The 20,324-nt window shown below is 41.4% G+C and overlaps 1 protein-coding gene across 7 annotated transcripts in view; it reads left to right on the top strand.

Annotated features, from left to right (window-relative positions):
• Nucleotides 1-20,324, top strand: part of LOC115111459 (nck-associated protein 1) — a 56,617-nt gene extending 36,293 nt beyond the window's left edge. For 6 of the 7 annotated variants that reach the window (XM_029637544.2, XM_029637515.2, XM_029637534.2 and 3 more), the window contains 14 exons: nt 664-783; nt 2,205-2,344; nt 3,024-3,155; nt 6,805-7,023; nt 7,436-7,566; nt 7,932-8,029; nt 12,137-12,230; nt 12,490-12,572; nt 12,755-12,835; nt 13,086-13,179; nt 16,035-16,151; nt 16,351-16,460; nt 17,236-17,325; nt 19,152-20,324. In XM_029637544.2, coding sequence (XP_029493404.1) covers nt 664-783; nt 2,205-2,344; nt 3,024-3,155; nt 6,805-7,023; nt 7,436-7,566; nt 7,932-8,029; nt 12,137-12,230; nt 12,490-12,572; nt 12,755-12,835; nt 13,086-13,179; nt 16,035-16,151; nt 16,351-16,460; nt 17,236-17,325; nt 19,152-19,268 — 1,626 coding nt within the window. In that variant the 3' untranslated portion in view covers nt 19,269-20,324. The remainder of the gene's footprint in view (nt 1-663; nt 784-2,204; nt 2,345-3,023; nt 3,156-6,804; nt 7,024-7,435; nt 7,567-7,931; nt 8,030-12,136; nt 12,231-12,489; nt 12,573-12,754; nt 12,836-13,085; nt 13,180-16,034; nt 16,152-16,350; nt 16,461-17,235; nt 17,326-19,151) is intronic. The other variant, XM_029637524.2, reaches the window with a different exon arrangement.

Consider the following 20,324-nt stretch of genomic DNA (forward strand, 5'->3'; position numbering starts at 1 on the left):
CCATTCACTGGAACTAGGGCCTAGCCCGAACCATCAAAAACAGCCCCAGACCATTATTCCTCCTCCACCAAAAGTTAAGGTTTGCACTATGCATTCAGGCAGGTAGTGTTCTCCTGGCATCCGCCAAATCCAGATTTGTCCGTTGGACTGCCAGATGGTGAAGCGGGATTCCTCACAGCAGAGAACACGTTTCAACTGCTCCAGAGTCCAATGGTGGTGAGCTTTATACCACTCCAGCTAACGCTTGGCATTGCGCATGGTGATCTTAGGCTTGTGTGTGGCTGCTTGGCCATGGAAACCCATTTCATGAAGCTCCCGACGAGCAGTTCTTGTGCTGACGTTACTTCCAGAGGCAGTTTGGAACTGTAGTGAGTGTTGACCAGGGCAGCTCTATCAGGGCAGAAATCAGACAGACTGACATGTTGGAAAGGTGGCATCCTATGACGGTGCCACATTGAAAGTCACTGAGCTCTTCAGTAAGGCCATTATCCTGCCAATCTTTGTCTTTGGAGATTGCATGGTTGTGTACTTGATTTTATACACCTGTCAGCAACGGGTGTGTCTGAAATAGCCAAATCTACCAATTTGAAGGGGTGTCCACATACTTTTATATATATAGTGTAGCTTTCCCCAAGATAACAACATTTTCTTCCCTTCCTACAGAGGCACCACATAGGCGACCGAAGCCTGTCCCTGTGCAACATGTTTCTGGATGAAATGGCTAAACAGGCCCGCAACCTCATCACAGACATCTGCACCGAGCAATGCACGCTCAGCGACCAGGTGAGGTTCTGTTGTCATGGTGATTAATCACAGTCCATACTAAGTAGTGATAAATGCTTTTTGAAGTCGGTTCGGTTTTGGTTTGATTATTTAAAAAATAATCAAGATTTTTGATTTCATTAAACATTTTTTGTAAACATTTAATGCACTACAGTATGTATTATGTGGGTTGAATGCTGTAATAACACAGAATACAATAATGAATAAAAGTCCCGTGATGGTAGTGACTGCCCATTACTGCTTATCACTTATTAACCATAATTTATTCACATTACTTTACTTTAATAAAATATTAAAGTTTTTGTGTATATTAAATATGTTTTATCTCATCTCTATAAAGCTGCTGCCTATGCTGTGATAAAATCAAAATTTTAGTAGTTCTTCAATGTAAAATAAGGTATAATTTTATGACTGCTGAATACCAACTGTCTATCAATCACTTCTTAGATCATGTATTTTCAGGTAAAAATACCTCTCGAAGTATCATGTATTTTCAGGTAAAAATGCCTCTCGAAGTATAATGTATTTTCAAGTAAAAATGCCTCTCGAAGTATCATGTATTTTTAGGTAAAAATACCGTTCGAAGTATCTTCTATTTTCAGGTCAAAATACCTCTCGAAGTACCATGTATTTTCAGGTAAAAATACCTCTCGAGGCAACTGCTCTCTATGTAGCGCATTCTTCTGGTCTCTTACGTAGCGGGTGTAAAAGAAACACAGACCGGACAAGTAGGCACGCAATTGATTATGGTTAAGCTAATTATCACATTTTCTGCGCTAAATTATGTCGAACATTGGCTTGTTGGAAACTACAACTCCCTACTACATCGCACCGTTCATGTATGATCTGATTTATCTCTAGAGAAAATGCAGCGCAATTCAGCTCACAGAGCTGCTCACAGAAAAAAAACTAAACTAAATGGAATTCAAATAATTTAACCAATGTTGTTCAGTTAGTTGTTCTAAATACCTTTTGGTTAATCGCTCAGCACTAATGCTAAGCAACGAGGTGAGTGCATGTTGTCATGGTGATGAATTAATCAGGGGTTTGGAGCGAGGGGTCTGGGTCTGCTCTCATAACCGCTTGTGTCATTCCATAACCATCTAATTTATTATCATTTCTGAGGAAGGGCCGTTTCCCAAACACAGTTTAGGCCTAGTGATTTAGGCTTAAAGTGAGTGCATAACTTGTTGATTCGTATGTTGGAACTGAACCTATCCACTAGCCATTTACGTTTTTCAACTGTAGGTCTTAAGTCAGATACTTTTCGTAATTCTATTTCGGTCATATACAATAAATAGAACACAATATAGCCTTAAGTTGTGCACGTTCCAACTAAGTGCTTTCGAAATATAATTTGTCACTTCATTCCTTATTGGTCTGTGGGTGTTAAAGGGGTTTTCCTGTTGCTCCTGTTGTAGCTGCTGCCAAAACATTGTGCCAAAACCATCAGTCAGGCGGTGAACAAGAAGTCAAAGAAGCAGATGGGGAAGAAAGGCGAGCCTGAGAGAGAGAAGCCTGGAGTAGAGAGCATGAGGAAAAACAGGCTGCTGGTCACCAAGTAAGTAGTGTATACTCTGTGGGGTCCCTCAGTAAGGTTAGGGACTCTTTCCCAATGTGTCTTTACTCGATTCGTCCTCTCCTCTTTCTCAAAACAAATTGGAGAATGTCCACGGGGATGGAACCTTGGATATTCTCCTCCAATTCCGAGGAATAAAGGAAAGACAAATTTGGAAAGAGGCCTGAAACACAGAGACATGGCCACTTCCACCCCCACTTCTGCACTCCATGACCTCCTCTCCACTTTCAGATGTTTTCAACAGTACACTATTAATCGATGGTTTTGCAAGTCATGGTCTACATGCATCCAAAATGGCATCCTATTCCCTACATTGTGCACTAGTATGGGCCCTGGTCAAACTTTATTTCCCACTGTGTTTGAATAATACCATGCTAAAATATATTTTCACCACTTGCCCTCCCTGCTTATTATACTACGCTACTCCTAATTCTCGACTCTACTCCTAATTCTCAGCTTCCAGTAAGATACATAGAAACAGACCACCAGCAGGGCTAGTATAATAATATAGATTCAGGTCTGAGCCAAAAAAGGGGGGTGTAAAAACAACAGTAGCTGTGGTGCTGGAGGAATTTAATCCATCTGCTCTGTCACAGATTTCCCCTTTAATCTGAACCAAATGAGGTTTTAATGCCTAACTGATGTGTGTGTGTGTTCTTAGCCTGGATAAGCTTCACACGGCGTTGTCCGAGCTGTGTTTCTCCATCAACTACGTACCCAACATGGTGATATGGGAACACACTTTCACTCCTAGGGAGTACCTCACCTCACACCTGGAGATACGCTTCACCAAGTGAGTACACATATGTGCTTGCAGACACACACACACATGGACACGAACACACAAACACACTCAGGGTGTCCACTCTTTTATTACAATACCAGTCTTCACAGAAGGCTATGGGTGAATTCCTGCAGATAGTCTGACTGCTCTCTCTCTCTGTTTCCACTGTGTTGTAACGTTAGCTGGTCAGTTACGAAACTTGCTTCTCCTCCCCCAAACACCAATCCAATCCATTGATTATCTCACGCAGAAAGGCATTGAGGATTAGTTTATTGTTATAAATCAAGGAACATTGTCATCCATTTGTAGATATTACACTAAACAAAAATATAAACTCAACATGTAAAGTGTTGGTCCCATGTTTCATGAGGTGAAAATGTTCCATATGCACAAAAAGCTAATTTCTCTTACATTTTGTGCACAAATTTGTTTACATCCCTGTTAGTGAGCATTTCTCCTTTGCCAAGATAATCCATCCACCTGACAGGTGTGGCATATCAATTAGCTGATTCAACAGCATGATCATTACAAAGATAAAGGGACAATAAAAGGTCACTCTAAAATGTGCAGTTTTGTCACACAACACAATGCCACAGATGTCTGAAGGAGCGTGCAATTGGCATGCTGATTTAAGGAATGTCCACCAGAGTGGTGGCGGTGGGGTTATGGTATGGGCAGGCATAAGCTACGGACAATGAACACAATAGCATTTTATCAATTGTAATTTGAATACACAGAGATACCGTGACGATATCCTGAGGCCCATTGTCGTGTCATTCAGCCACCATCATCTCATGTTTCAGCATGATAATGCACAGCCCCTTGTCTCAAGGATCTGTACTCAATTCCTGGAAGCTGAAAATGTCCCAGTTCTTCCATGGCCTGCATACTCACCAGACATGTCACCCATTGAGCTTGTTTGGGATGCTCTGGATTGACATGTATGACAGCATGTTCCAGTTCCCGCCAATATCCAGCAACTTTGCACAGCTATTGAAGATGAGTGGGACAACATTCCACTGTCCACAATCAACAGCCTGATCAACTCTATGCAAAGGAGATGTCGCGCTGCATGAGGCAAATGGTCACACCAGATAGTGACTAGTTTTCTAATCTATGCCAATACCTTTTTTAAGGTATCTGTGACCAACAGACAGATGCATATCTGTATTCCCAGTCATGTGAAATCCATAGATTAGGCCTAATTTATTTATTTCAATTGACTGATTTGAACTGTAACTCAGTAAAATCATTGAAATTGCTGCAAGTTGCATTTATATTTTTGTTCAGTATAATTACAATCCCCAGGCAGAGTTTAACAAAAAATCTCTCAGGGGTTTATGATTTTATCTGTGTGATTTATTGGTCCAGCAGACATGTTTTCTGGGATCAGAGTGATTTTTGACGCGCGTCCAGAATTGGGCCTGACCGGTCCAATGAAATAAACATTGTGCTGGAGAGGAACAGGTATTTTCCTCTGTGGGAGTTAGGGTTGTGACGTATGTGCTTTGGCTGGCCCCTCTCTGTGTGTGTGTGTGTGTGTGTGTGTGTGTGTGTGTGTGTGTGTGTGTGTGTGTGTGTGTGTGTGTGTGTGTGTGTGTGTGTGTGACGTTGGCTAACCCCTCTCCCCCGGGCCGTGAACTTCTCCCGTGTTTCCCAGATATGAGAGCCTATTACCATTAACACACAACGGCACACTCACACATACAAAGGCATTCACTGGGCCTATTACCATGCACATAAACACACACCCTATTACCGCCACTTACCACTACGCCCTGCTCCGCTCCTTAAGGTCAGCGCAGGATAAAAGTTTTACTGCCCTTATGTTCCCAGTTCCCAGCACACTTCAGACAGATGAGAAAAAATGCTAATTACTAAATGTTCCTAATGATCGATCAGGCGCCATAGTTTTTAAACCCTACCATGTTTGATCCGATCTGCCTGCTCCACACCTTCAGCTGCGCAACCAAGTTATCTACGTAGAAATATGGAAAAGTTAGGGATTAGAGAAAACAATACAGCCATTGTTGAACATTGTTGAAGACTCGCCCAAACTCCCTGGAGTCCATGTAACTAACAGGCACCATTTGCTGATGTAAAAAGTACTTTATAAATACATTATATTGACTGATTGATCCCTATATGCCTAACCTTAACCTTTGGATCTGCCGGTTAAATATCTACTTCCAGGACAATATGAACGCCCTCTCAGCCTCTGTCAGTGAATTGCAAAGAATTGGTCATCATGCTCTAGATCAGCAAACACGTTTGGTCTTCGCCAAAAGGCATGTGGGAGACTCCCCAAACTTAAGGAAAACGCTATATCTGGCACAAACCCAAAACCTCTCATCACCCCGAGAACACCACAGTGAAGCATGGTGTTGGCCTCATCATGCTGTGGGGATGTTTTTCAATGGCAGTGACTGGGCGGCGCTAAATACAGGGAAATTCTTGAGGGAAATCTGTTTCAGTCTTCCAGAGATTTGAGACTGGGACAGATCCTAGTCGATCGCCAAACACCTCTGTAAAAAACACAACGATAAGCGAATTGCACTGTTGGAGGTAGGTGCACCTGATTCAGCTGCCCTGCGCACTGGGTAGGCAACGTGTTCCCATTTTGTACCTTGAGACATATGAAAATGTTTCAAACTGCCTTCCCGGCGGGCCTGGGGGGAGCAAATCAAGTGCACTATAGGCCTACCACTGGCCATTCAGATGGCTCAGATTACCGTGTCTGCAGTAATGTTGCAGGTACAAAAGAAAGCTACAGCAAAGTTAATACAATGAGATTTCAAAATGTTTAAAACCATGACCAGGGAGAGACTGTCAACTAATACAGCAAAGAGATGCTGTTTTTATGAGTGAGTTCATGTTTAAGTTCTTAGTCAGCACTATCAACACTTTCTATTTAACTCTTTTATAAACCTAAAACATAAAATGCACGTTCTCCCTACTGCCTCTCACGTTACAACCAGCACTGCAGCTGCAATGAATGAGTAGGAAAGTGTATCTATAGACTTGCGTTGTTATTATTATTAGCAGCTAGGGTAAAGTTTTATATCAAGGAATATTTCAATTTCTCTGGTCATGGGAGTAACAACATTCATTTGTGCATGAGGCAGAAATAATGCGTTGTGACTCGAGTTTCACCATCAGCTGAAAGACGGCGTCCCTTTTTGGTTAGTGTCAGTGGAGGAAAGGGACAGCAGAAGGACGTTGAGAGGCGGACCCTCAGTCTGCTGCAGTCACCATCAGCCAAGTAAAATAAAAAAGCTAATGATTTAAATGTATGCTCACTCAGCTGTGCCTCACAAGTAATACAACAACTGATCTATTACCAGCCTACCTCAAATGTAGATTTCTTTTTTTTTGTCTGAGAAGAACAACAATGCATTGGCAGAGCAATTCAAGCAAAGCCAAAATGGGGTGATAAGGTTTTGGGCCTATAACCTACTGCACAAACCTCCTCAACCCCGTTTTTAATAGGGTAATGTTGCTGCATAGGCTTACGTTTTTAAGTCCTGTATAAATAAATACAAATTACGGTAGATCTTGGCTTGCATTTTGACTCAGAAAGTGATCTTGCCTCAAAAACCGTTGGTGACCACTGCTCTAGATTGATTAACAGATTGATCCTGTTTCGTTCCATCTCTAGGTCTATCGTGGGAATGACCATGTATAACCAAGCGACCCAGGAGATAGCCAAACCGTCTGAGCTGCTGACCAGTGTCAGGGCTTACATGACTGTGCTCCAGAGCATAGAGAACTATGTTCAGATAGATATCACCAGGGTGTTCAACAACGTGCTGCTGCAGCAGACACAACATCTGGACAGTCACGGAGAACCAACCATCACTAGCCTCTACACCAACTGGTGAGTCCTAACCCCTTAACTTCTTAACCCTAACCTCCTAACCACCTAACCTTAACCTCCTAACCCCAACCAACCAACCAATCACTTGCCTCTTCACCAACTGGAATACATTCACAAAACAATATGAATTTCCACTTTCTGTCTGTTTGAGAATAACAGCTCTGAGCCTTGATTCAAACCAACGCAGGTAAATGTCCTGTGCACTGCAATTGAGTTTGAATGGTGACTTCTGCTTGAGTCGACATCTGCGATGAACGTGGTCTCTGTGAACATCTGAGAAATTGCCTCTAAAAGTCTATCGCAGTGCGCAGGTTGTTCATCTGGGTTGGTCTGAATACCAGCCTTGATCATGCCTTCCATTCCATCAGATAACCACCAACATGACAAGCCATACATTCTCTCTGTACTACAGGTATCTGGAGACTTTACTGCGCCAAGTTAGCAATGGACACATAGCTTACTTCCCAGCCATGAAGGCTTTTGTAAACCTACCTACGGAGAACGAGCTCACCTTCAATGCAGAGGAATACTCTGATATCTCAGGTAAGTTATGCTGTCCTTTTAGACACCAATAGACTCATGGTACTGAGAGTATGAGTAATAATTTACTACATAGAATATTTAAACTGTGTTTATAGCCATAGCAGTGTTGGATGGAGCTAAGAATCACTAACAGAACTCTCCCATGATCTTATATCGAGGGGTCGGGATAAAGCAGGAAAACACATGTATCTTGGACATTCATTGGACAATAAAGTAGCCAACAATAAAGTAGACAGTAGATGACAGAACATTTCCATGACCTTGTGTTGGATGGGTTGGATTAAAGTAGACCACCGGTCATTCATGGACGTATTGGGCAATAAAGTCATCTTATTCCTATTTTCTTCTTCTTCTCTTCTTTTCAGAGATGCGGTCCCTGTCGGAGCTGCTGGGGCCCTATGGGATGAAGTTCCTCAGTGAGAGCCTCATGTGGCACATCTCCTCCCAGGTGGCCGAGCTCAAGGTGAGGAGTCACTTGGGTCACAGAGATCAAGGGTTAATGGTAGAGGTCATCCAGGGTTAACCCAGGTCAGGCTGGGTCATGTTCATTAGGGCACCTCGTAGCAAAATATAAAATACATTTAGCATTTCTTATGACACACTTCCAGAAAGTCTGTCCCCTGTTTTGGACAGGTTTGTTCCTTTTGGTACCTAAAGAACACAGCCCGAGTTTCTCTCTTCTATAATTCTTAGTGTGTATACGAAATGCGACCCTATCCCCTATATCAGGGGTATTCAACTCTTACCCTACGAAGTCCAGAGCCTGCTGGTTTTATGTTCTACCTGATAAGTAATTGCACCCACCTGGTGTCCCAGGTCTAAATCAGTCCCTGATTAGAGGGGAACCACAAAAAAATGCAGTGGAACTGACTTTGGGGTCCAGAGTTGAGTTTGAGAGACCTATATATTGTACATCTTTTGACCTGGGTCCTATGGTGGTCTCCTATGGGATCTGGTCAAAAGTAGTGAACTATATAGGGAATAGGGTGCTATTTCAGATGAAGCCTTGGCAGTATGAGTCATTAGAGGTTAGAGGGTCTTTCCAGAAGCAGAGTTTTCCCCTGGAAACAGAACCAGACCCACAGCAGAACAGAGGCAGTGTGGGTTACTGGTATCCTCTAACTGCTAACTGACTGACACTTGACTAACTGACTGACACTAAATTAATTTAGTGTTAGTGATAAGTGTTGCGAAAGCAGCTAGCCAAACTAATACATCTAAATTAGCACCAAAATCAGTCCTAATAGATCTACACTACCATTCAAAAGTTTGGGGTCGCTTAGAAATGTCCATGTTTTTGTCCATTTAAAATAACATCAAATTGATCCGAAATACAATGTAGACATAGTTAATGTTGTAAATGATAATTGTAGCTGGAAATTGCTGATTTTTGATGGAATATCTACAGTGGGGCAAAAAAGTATTTAGTCAGCCACCAATTGTGCAAGTTCACCCAATTAAAAAGATGAGAGAGGCCTGTAATTTTCATCATAGCTACACTTCAACTATGACAGACAAAATTAGAAAAAAAATCCAGAAAATCACATTGTAGGATTTTTAATGAATTTATTTGCAAATTATGGTGGAAAATAAGTATTTGGTCAATAACAAAAGTTTATCTCATTACTTTGTTATAAACCCTTTGTTGGCAATGACAGAGGTCAAATGTTTTCTGTAAGTCTTCACAAGGTTTTCACACACTGTTGCTGGTATTTTGGCCCATTCCTCCATGCAGATCTCCTCTAGAGCAGTGATGTTTTGGGGCTTTTGCTGGGCAACACAGACTTTCAATTCCCTCCAAAGATTTTCTATGGGGTTGAGATCTGGAGACTGGCTAGGCCACTCCAGGACCTTGAAATGCTTCTTACGAAGCCACTCCTTCGTTGCCCGGGCGGTGTGTTTGGGATCATTGTCATGCTGAAAGACCCAGCCACGTTTCATCTTCAATGCCCCTGCTGATGGAAGGAGGTTTTCACTCAAAATCTCACGATACATGACTCCATTCATTCTTTCCTTTACACGGATCAGTCGTCCTGGTCCCTTTGCAGAAAAACAGCCCCAAAGCATGATGTTTCCACCCCCATGCTTCACAGTAGGTATGGTGTTCTTTGGATGCAACTCAGCATTCTTTGTCCTCCAAACACGATGAGTTGAGGTTTTACTAAAAAGTTATATTTTGGTTTCATCTGACCATATGACATTCTCCCAATCTTCTGCTGGATCATCCAAATGCTCTAGCAAACTTCAGACGGGCCTGGGCATGTACTGGCTTAAGCAGGGGGACACGTCTGGCACTGCAGGATTTGAGTTCCTGGCGGCGTAGTGTGTTACTGATGGTAGGCTTTGTTACTTTGGTCCCAGCTCTCTGCAGGTCATTCACTAGGTCCCCCCGTGTGGTTCTGGGATTTTTTTTTTCATTTTGACCCCACGGGGTGAGATCTTACGTGGAGCCCCAGATCGAGGGATATTATCAGTGGTCTTGTATGTCATCCATTTTGTAATAATTGCTCCCACGGTTGATTTCTTCAAACCAAGCTGCTTACCTATTGCAGATTCAGTCTTCCCAGCCTGGTGCAGGTCTACAATTTGGTTTCTGGTGTCCTTTGACAGCTCTTTGATCTTGGCCATAGTGGAGTTTGGAGTGTGACTGTTTGAGGTTGTGGACAGGTGTCTTATACTGATAACAAGTTCAAACAGGTGCCATTAATACAGGTAACGAGTGGAGGACAGAGGATCCTCTTAAAGAAGAAGTTACAGGTCTGTGAGAGCCAGAAATATTGCTTGTTTGTAGGTGACCAAATACTTATTTTCCACCATAATTTGCAAATAAATAAATTTAAAATCCTACAATGTGATTTTCTGGATTTTTTTTTCTCATTTTGTCTGTCATAGTTGAAGTGTACCTATGATGAAAATTACAGGCCTCTCTCATCTTTTTAAGTGGGAGAACTTGCACAATTGGTGGCTGACTAAATACTTTTTTGCCCCACTGTACATAGGCGTACAGAGGCCCATTATCAGCAACCATCACTCCTGTGTTCCAATGGTACGTTATGTTAGCTACTCCAAATTTTGTATTTTAAAAGGCTAATTGATCATTAGAAAACCCTTTTGCAATTATGTTACCACAGCTAAAAACTTTTGTTCTGATTAAAGAAGCAATAAAACTGGCCTTCTTTAGAGTAGTTGAATATCTGGGGCATCAGCATTTGTGGGTTCAATTACAGGCTCAAAATGGCTAGAAACAAATAACTTTCTTCTGACACTCATCAGTCTATTCTTGTTCTGAGAAATGAAGGCTATTCCATGCGAGAAATTCCAAAGAAACTGAAGATCTCGTACAACGCTGTGTACTACTCCCTTCACAGAACAGTGCAAACTGGCTCTAACTAGACTAGAAAGAGGAGTGGGAGGCCCCGGTGCACAACTGAGCAAGAGGACAAGTACATTAGAGTGTCTAGTTTGAGAAACGGAATCCTCACAAGTCCTCAACTGGCAGCTTCATTAAATAGTACCCGCAAAACACCAGTCTCAACGTCAACAGTGAAGAGGCGACTCCGGATGCTGGCCTTCTAGACAGAGTTGGTGTCCAGTGTCTGTGATCTTTTACCCATCTTAATCTTTTATTTTTATTGGCCAGTCTGAGATATGGCTTTTTCTTTGCAATTCTGCCTAGAAGGCCAGCATCCTGGAGTCGCCTCTTCACTGTTGACTTTGAGACTGGTGTTTTGTGGGTACTATTTAATTTTATTGCAGCAGGCTGACAAGATATTATGACCTTTTTTTCCAAACGGTTCTTTAGATTATAATATAATTGGTATTTTACTCTAGAGCACACATTAGTGTTGGAACGTAGCGCTGGCACATATTTATTATTCTCTAACATGCAAACTTTTCCCTTCCCTTCTGAAAGCAATTTGTGAAAATAAAATATGTTTGTGTCTTTTTCACAATCAGATGTAGGAATAAAGCTTTGGTTTTATTCAGTCTCTGTACAAACCAAGCCATATTCATCAAATGACTTAACACAAAACACGTTATCGGCGAACGCTCTCAAAGCAAACTGAACAAGTAGAAAGCATGCAACCCATTGTGAGCCGCACACATGACTGCCTGAACATTGCGCCAAGACACCCATCGCAAAAAAAGTACAGGCTTCTAATTTTGTATGCATCCCAAATGGCACCCTATTCCCTACATAGTGCAGTACTTTTGATCAGAGCCCATCGTGCACTACTTTTGACCAGAGCCAAAGGTAGTGCGGTATATAGTCCTCGTGCTTCTACACCTGCATTGCTTGCTGTTTGGGGTTTTAGGCTGGGTTTCTGTACAGCACTTTGAGATATCAGCTGATGTACGAAGGGCTATATAAATAAATTTGATTTTGATTTGATAGTGCACCATCTGTTGATGGTAAGGGCCTTTTCCTGTTGTGCGAAAGAAGGGGAAAGTCTTTGGAATTAGGATCCCTAGTTGATTCCCCAAATAATCCCCTCACCACTTAGGAGGCTCTCTCACTCTCCCACTTCTACTCCTCTCCCTCAACTCATTCTTCTTCTCCTCTCGTCAGAAACTGGTGGTGGACAACGTTGAGATTCTGACCCAGATGAGGACCAGCTTTGACAAGCCTGAACACATGGCTTCTCTGTTCAAGAAGCTCTCATGTGGGTACTCTGTATTTATATTGGCCTGGTCAAAGTTTTCCTGGGCCAGACAGACACAAGGCTCAGTGCTGCCAAGTCCAAATAAGCAACATATACATTTCTCCCATAGTACTGTTCTGCCTACATGGGTGTGGTTATGGCTGCTGAAGGGAAAAGGTGACATAACAAAACACCTTAGGCTAATTTGCATACCTGTAAAATTACTAGAGACATGTCAGTTGTCTGTGAGACTTGCATATTCTTTGTCTTGGTGTTACAGCAGTCGACAGTGTTCTGAAACGGATGACCATCATCGGAGTCATCCTCTCATTCCGATCCCTTGCTCAGGAGGCACTCCGAGATGTATGTCGGCCCTTTAACTTTCCACAACTTGAATGGCATCATATATTGACACAATACAGTACACAATTATTTTGATCGGTCTCAAGATGGTTTTCTCATATTACACCCTATGCCAAAGTTAGTTTAATCTAATCTTTCTGTCATTGTATTGAAATAAAGCATGATCCTCTTCTTGTCACCAGGTGTTGTCCTGCCACATCCCATTCCTGGTGAGCTCAGTGGAGGATTTCAAGGATCACATTCCAAGAGAGACCGACATGAAGGTGAGAGACACAGTAGGACCTTTAAATTAAGCTTAATGTGGTCAAGGTTGTGGGTTTAGTTCTGACATGGATCACATAAGAATACTAAGTCCCACAAGGTTCACACACATACATTGTACTGTACATTTCTTTGGATTTAAGCATCTGCTAAGTGGCATAGCTATATAATTATGAATATTATATATGAATGGCTATTGTGTTTGAAGCAGTCTGATTCTCTGATGTCCTTTATGTCTCTGTTGATCATCAGGTGGCCATGAATGTGTATGAGCTGTCATCTGCAGCAGGTCTGCCCTGTGAGATAGATCCTGCCTTAGTGGTGGCCCTCTCCTCTCAGAAGTCAGGTGAGATAGGATGCACCATAGACAGCCATTTTAGAATCTTAATAGATTTTTAAGACAATTTAAGTTAAAACTGTAGTACGGCCACTCAGGAACATTTAATGTCATCTTGGTAAGCAACTCCAGTGTATATTTGGCCTTGTGTTTTAAGTCCGGCTTATTGTCCTGCTGAAAGGTGAATTTGTCTCCCAGTGTCTGTTGGAAAGCAAACAGAACCGTTTTTTTCTCTAGTATTTTTACTTTGCCTAGCTGTATTCTTTTTCTTTTTATCCTAAAAAACTCCCTAGTCCTTGCCGATGACAAGTATACCCATAACAGTCATGATTGGCTGAGATAAGGAGTGTTTGGACATCCTGAGATATGAGTCCTGATTGGTCTGTCATGTCACAGGCTTCTGTCTACAGAATGGGAGCTTTCCTAGTTAGTATATAGATCATCTTTGCTACCTCAGATTTTCTGGAAAGATATAGCTATGGACAACTGAAAAAGTGTTGCTACAGCTCCATAAATTTAGCTGGGTTTAAGTAGAGAGTCTTACATTCTGGAGGGCAATGCCATGCTGACTCACACGTGTTTACGTGGGTGGGGTGGGGCTAAGCCTTAAGAGGCTGTGAACGGTGCTGAATGGATATAAACAAAGAAGCGCTCTCTAGGAAGTGTGAAAATCCCATCAAAATCTTTCAAGAGCATTTTCTCATATGTCGAATAACATGATTATCAACTTCTCCCATGTTTCCTCCAACTACAGTGTATTATACCATTTTGTACTTTTATAAAATATAAAAATAACATTTGACTTAAGCCTCAATTGAGAAATCTGGACACATACACTATATATACAAAAGTATGTGGACACCCTTCAAATGAGTGGATTCGTGAATTTCAGCCACACCCATTGATAGAGCTGTCCTGGTCAACTGTAAGTGCTGTTATTGTGAAGTGGAAATGTCTAGGAGCAACAACGGCTCAGAAGCAAAGTGGTAGGCCTCACAAGCTCAGAGAACGGGAGTGCTGTCGAGTGCTGAAACTCGTAGCGTGTAAAAAATCATCTGTACTCGGTTGCAACATTCACTACCGAGTTCCAAACTGTCTCTGGAACCAATGTCAGCACAAGAACTGTCCGGAAGCTTCATGAAATGGGTTTCAATGGCCGAGCAGTCACACACAAGCCTAAGATCACCATGCACAATGCCAATCGGCGGCTGGAGTGATGTAAAGCTCGCTGCCATGCTTCACCATCTGGCAGTCCGACGGACATATCTGGGTTTGGCCGATGCCAGGAGAACGCTACCTGCCCTAATACATAGTGCCAACAAATTTGGTGAAAGAGGAATAATGATCTGGGGCTGTTTTTCATGGTTCGAGCTAAGCCCCTTAGTTTTAGTGAAGGGAAATCTTAACACTACAGCATACAATGACATTGTGGACGATTCTGTGCTCCCAACTTTGTGGCAATAGTTTTAGGAAGGCCCTTTTCTGTTTCAGCATGACAGTGCCCCCGTGCACAAAGCGAGGTCCATACAGAAATAGTTTGCCGAGATCGGTGTGGAAGAACTTGACTGGCCTGCACAGAGCCCTGACCTCAACCCCATCAAACACCTTTAGGATAAAATAGAACACCGACTGGCCAGACCTAATCGCCCAACATCAATGCCCGACCTCACTAATGCTCTTGTGGCTGAATGGAAACCAGTCCCCGCAGCAATGTTCCAACATCTAGTGGAAAGCTTTCCATGAAGAGTGGAGGCTGTTATAGCAGCAAAGAGGGGACCAACTCCATAATGTCGCCCATGATTTTGGAATGAGATGTTTGACAAGCAGGTGCCCACATACTTGTGGTCATGTAGTGTATGTTAAGTTGTTTAGCTGAAATGATGACTATTACTCATATGCCTCATAGCCTGAGTTCCGTGTCCACATGCTGTGTAAAGGGATAACTGACTCACTGTTGAAATCTCACAGTTTGAAAAGTAATCTATCGATCATGTCAGAGAGCGTGACAGTTGGACAAGCATTAGAACTGCATTCCACTCTGTAGTCAAAATCAAAGCTTTCATAAATGAAAAATAAATATGTCCTGTCAATTTCATAATCGCAACAGATAGGCCAGGCATTTGTTTAGGTAACATTTGGACATGTTGATGCTTATGCACACTGGTATTAAGTTGTCAAGTCATGTAGCCTGCAGCCATATCCACAAAGTCCAGTCCAATTTCTGCACCCAACAATTCACTATATAGTGCACAAAAGGGCCCTAGTGTGCTTCCCAAATGGCACCCTATTACTAGAGATTCCTCTCTGGGCGCATCCGAAATTGGCACCCAACCCATATATAGGGGTTTGGTCAAAGGTATTGCACTATATAGGGAATAGGGTGCCATTTAGGACGACGCCAATGGCTCTCCTCAAGTTCCCAACCGCTCTCTGTTGCTCTAAGGAAAATACTAAATAACATTGTTTTAACTCAGAGCTACTAAGAGCCCTGGGGGCCTTTTGGCCAGTGAAGACATTTCTGTTATACACCGCGGCTGTTTTTATACAAACCTCTGTTTACTTTCAAAATAGTTATCAACCCTCAACCTCATCTCCTCAGATGTGTCACAAATGGCACCCTATTCCCTATGTAGTGCACTACTTTTGACCTGGGCCCATAGGGAATAGTGTGCCATTTGGGAGGCACACCTACCCCTTATTGGGTCCACATAGTTGAATCCCCTCCCAGTCCTGTAAATATAAATTACAGTTAATTAGGGAGCCATAATGCAGTTTGTCTTGGCTAGAGGGTCTTCATTTTTGGATAATATCCATAATAGATCCCCCTGATGGTGTTAACGGACATTTCCTTTCTTTGGTAACAGAGAACATCAGTCCAGAGGAAGAGTACAAGATAGCGTGCCTGCTGATGGTCTTTGTGGCGGTCTCTATGCCCACCTTGGCAAGCAACGTCATGTCCCAGTATAGCCCTGCTATCCAAGGTACCTGTTCTTAGATACATGAAGTATATGTTCTATGTATATTATATGTTCTATGACATTTGTTGTTATACTTATTGATATGGTTCCTTCATAATCGTCCTTGTTAACAGAGCTGTGAGATACAGTAGACCGTTTTACCCACAGTGTTTAAAGACATAGTCGAGACACTAATATCTTCTTGTCTGTCATCCTTTCACAGGTCACTGCAACAACATCCACTGTCTGGCTAAAGCTATAAACCAGATCGCTGCAGCTTTATTCACCATCCACAAGGGCAGCATTGAGGACCGCCTCAAAGAGTTCCTCGCAGTACGTTTTATAGTGATAGTCCATTTGGTTTATACCACACATTTATCTTCACCCTTTTTAATGATTTATTATAAGCAGCTCTCTTCCTTCATCTGTTTTATATTTATTCTCTATTTGAGCCTGCATCAAAAGTTGTGCACTATGTAGGGAATAGGGTTCTATTTGGGACGCATCCATGTTTAAATACACACAATATGGGCAAAGGCAGGATCATTTTTTATTTTCATAACCAGGATTTAAAAACATTAATGTTCCATAAACCTTCTGTGATTCTAAATCATTTTTATTTTAATATCTTAAATGAATTTTTCTGCATGACTAGTGATTTTTCTGCATTGCTGAGGGGGAGGGCACAGCGACCCACTGACCTTGTTTTCCCCTCTATGTATTTCCATTGGAATTATTCCTCAAAGTCCTGTTCCTTTTAATTGTGTTCCAATAATGTATTACTATAACAGTGTTGAAATCTTTAGTGCTGTTTCCCATCTGAAACCATGTGAGACACAGCCCAAGCCAGGTCCTCTTTGAAATGCTGTGTTTAAATCCATGTGTCAAAGCTGAACCAACATGGCAAGTTTAGAATGGTAAACTGGTGGTTTGGGGTTATTCATAGTGACTGTGTTATAGACTTTAAATGTCCAGTAACATTGTAAAACTGATGGAAAGAGACACAAGTGCTTCTACACTTTCAGGGTCGGTTTCCCCAGACACAGATAAAGCTTAGTACTGGACAACAAAAAAATCTGATTTCATTTGTTCTTTCTCTCCTGTGCAGCTTGCCTCCTCCAGTTTGTTGAAGATCGGCCAGGAGACTGACAAAACCACAACAAGGAACAGAGAATCTGTCTACTTGCTCCTGGACATGGTGAGTCACATACTGTATGAGTGTGTCCCAAATGGTACCCTATTCCATATACAGTGCCTTGCGAAAGTATTCGGCCCCCTTGAACTTTGCGACCTTTTGCCACATTTCAGGCTTCAAACATAAAGATATAAAACTGTATTTTTTTGTGAAGAATCAACAACAAGTGGGACACAATCATGAAGTGGACCGACATTTATTGGATATTTCAAACTTTTTTAACAAATCAAAAACTGAATTGGGTGTGCAAAATTATAGTTTTGATAGCTTGACAGTTTTATATCTTTATGTTTGAAGCCTGAAATGTGGCAAAAGGTCACAAAGTTCAAGGGGGCCGAATACTTTCACAAGGCACTGTATAAGGAATAGGGTGCCATTTGGGATCCGGACTAAACTACAACACACGTCATGTTCTATTTAACCTTTATTTAAGTCCCGTTAAGGTCAGAATAACTATTTCCCAAAGGGAGACCTCGGAAAGTAATTTAAGAGAGTCATATACTATTAATTTACGATACTATATCAAACCGAATGACTAAGAATTATAAAGTTATGCCTACTCTAGCTATCAAGTTGTCACATCATCTAACTATCACCTAGCTATCATAACACAATGTCACATCTAACTATCATCTAACACGTTGTCCCATCATCTAACTATCACCTAACTATCATAACACAATGTCACATCTAACTTATCATCTAACACGTTGTCACATCCTCTGACTATCATCTCGCTACCATCTTAACATGTTGTCCCATCATCTAACTTATCACCTAGCTATCATAGCACAGTGTCACATCTAACTTATCATCTAACACGCTGTCCCATCATCTAACTATCACCTAGCTATCATAACACAATGTCACATCTAACTATCATCTAACACGTTGTCCCATCATCTAACTATCACCTAGCTATCATAACACAATGTCACATCTAACACGTTGTCCCATCATCTAACTATCACCTAGCTATCATAACACAGTGTCACATCCTCTAACTAACATTAACACGTTGAAACATCCTATAACTATCATCTAGCTATCATCTAACATGTTGTCAAAATCATCTAGCTATCATCTAACACGTTGTCACATCCTCTAACTAACATTTAGCTATCATCTAACACGTTGTCACATCCTCTAACTAACATTTAGCTATCATCTAACACGTTGTCACATCATCTAGCTATCATCTAACACGTTGTCACATCATCTAGCTATCATCTAACACATGTAATATACTTGTTCTAAGGTCAACATTCTCATTAGTCTCTGGCCAGCCCAAAGCAGAAATAAAATAAAGAGAATCGCAAACCTCTTTCTACTTGAAAATGAACAGAGCACTATTTTATTTGACTGCGTATTGAAAGTTACATATGCAGTCATGCATACACATGTATTGTCTGTTGATCAGAGGGGCTTACTGGTCTGTAGGATTTGTAATTACTTGACTTTGAAGAATATTGTAATGGAGGGAGGTTTTTGAATAGAAAGACAACCAGGGTGGAAAGAAGGAAGAATCACCCACAGTTTTTATCCTGTAGTGGAACTGGGATAAAATAGAACACACACACCCTTATGCCTTATCCATGGTGCTACTCTGCCTCAATAATATAGAGAACAAGGCAAAATCACAAAAGTATGATTAAACTCAGTCTGCATCCCAATTGGTTCCCTATATAGCTCACTTCTTTTGACCAGAGGCGTATGTGGGCCCTGGTCTAAAGTACTGCAATATATAGGGAATGGGAAGGTATTTGAGACATTATCACAGTGGTTATTTTAGGTTCTATCCATATCCATCCATGTGTTCTCTCTACCAGATTGTGCAGGAGTCCCCGTTCTTGACCATGGACCTTCTGGAGTCCTGCTTCCCCTATGTGCTGCTCCGTAATGCATACCATGCTGTCTACAAGCAGAGTGTGTCTTCCTCCGCCTGAGAGCCCTGAGAGGAGGAGAGGAAAGAGGGGTTAGAGGAGAGAGAGATTAGAGGAGGGAGAGAGCGAGTGAGAGACTCCTCACCTTGTCTGGAGTTCAGCATGCAGATAGTGAAGAGGAGACAAGGGCCGTATGTATCAAGCGTCTCAGAGTAGGAGTGCTGATTTGGGATCAGTGTTGCCTTTTTAGATCATAATGAATAACATTAACTTGACAGGGGGAGACCTGATCCTAGATCAGCACTTCTACTCTGAGAAGCTTGATATATGCAGGCAGCCCCAGAGCTCTTTACTGAGAATATAAATATATGGCTTTGGACAACATGAGTCTTATATGATGATATGACCATTGTGGGTGTGCTGTGTTTCAACTTACAGTCTTAATAAAGAAAACAAAAAAATAGTATTATTGGTTTTGTGGGATCAGGGTTTTTCTTTTCATACAGTTTTATGAATTAATCATTTGTTTACTTAATCTGATGTAAGCTTTGTTGACAATGATCCGTGACAATACACTACTACTTCATTTAATTTTTCAATATTGTCTTAATTTTTAACCCATTCAATATTTAGAAACTTAACACTAAAAATGCTATTATCGGTGAAGGGGAATGTGCAAAACAAATTGCAGATATTTGGAAAATGATGATACACAGTTATATTCATCATCATTATCTGTCGGTTATTACAGTATGTGTATCTTTGTGAATTTGTGTTATTTACATTTTTTGTGTTTCTTTGAGATATTTGCCAAACTGTTGAGAAAACATAGCATCTTATATTATTTGGAGCTAACCTGAAATGTTGGTATTAAACTTAAATATTATGAAAACTGATGGTTGATATTTGTACAAAGCATAGAATAATTTTTTAACTAAATGCCTCATTGGCATAACTACTCCATAGTACCTGTCTGTACGGTATATAATAAACATTCTTTCATATTTATCGAATGTTTATACATAGTTTTCCTTTTACCACTTTTATATGTTTTCAATGTTTCAATGAACCGTGTGTCCTCCATAACGTGATAAATAAATCTTAGGCTATATCCACTTA

The sequence above is a fragment of the Oncorhynchus nerka genome, linkage group LG3, assembly GCF_034236695.1.
Source record: "Oncorhynchus nerka isolate Pitt River linkage group LG3, Oner_Uvic_2.0, whole genome shotgun sequence".
Lineage (NCBI taxonomy): Eukaryota > Metazoa > Chordata > Actinopteri > Salmoniformes > Salmonidae > Oncorhynchus > Oncorhynchus nerka.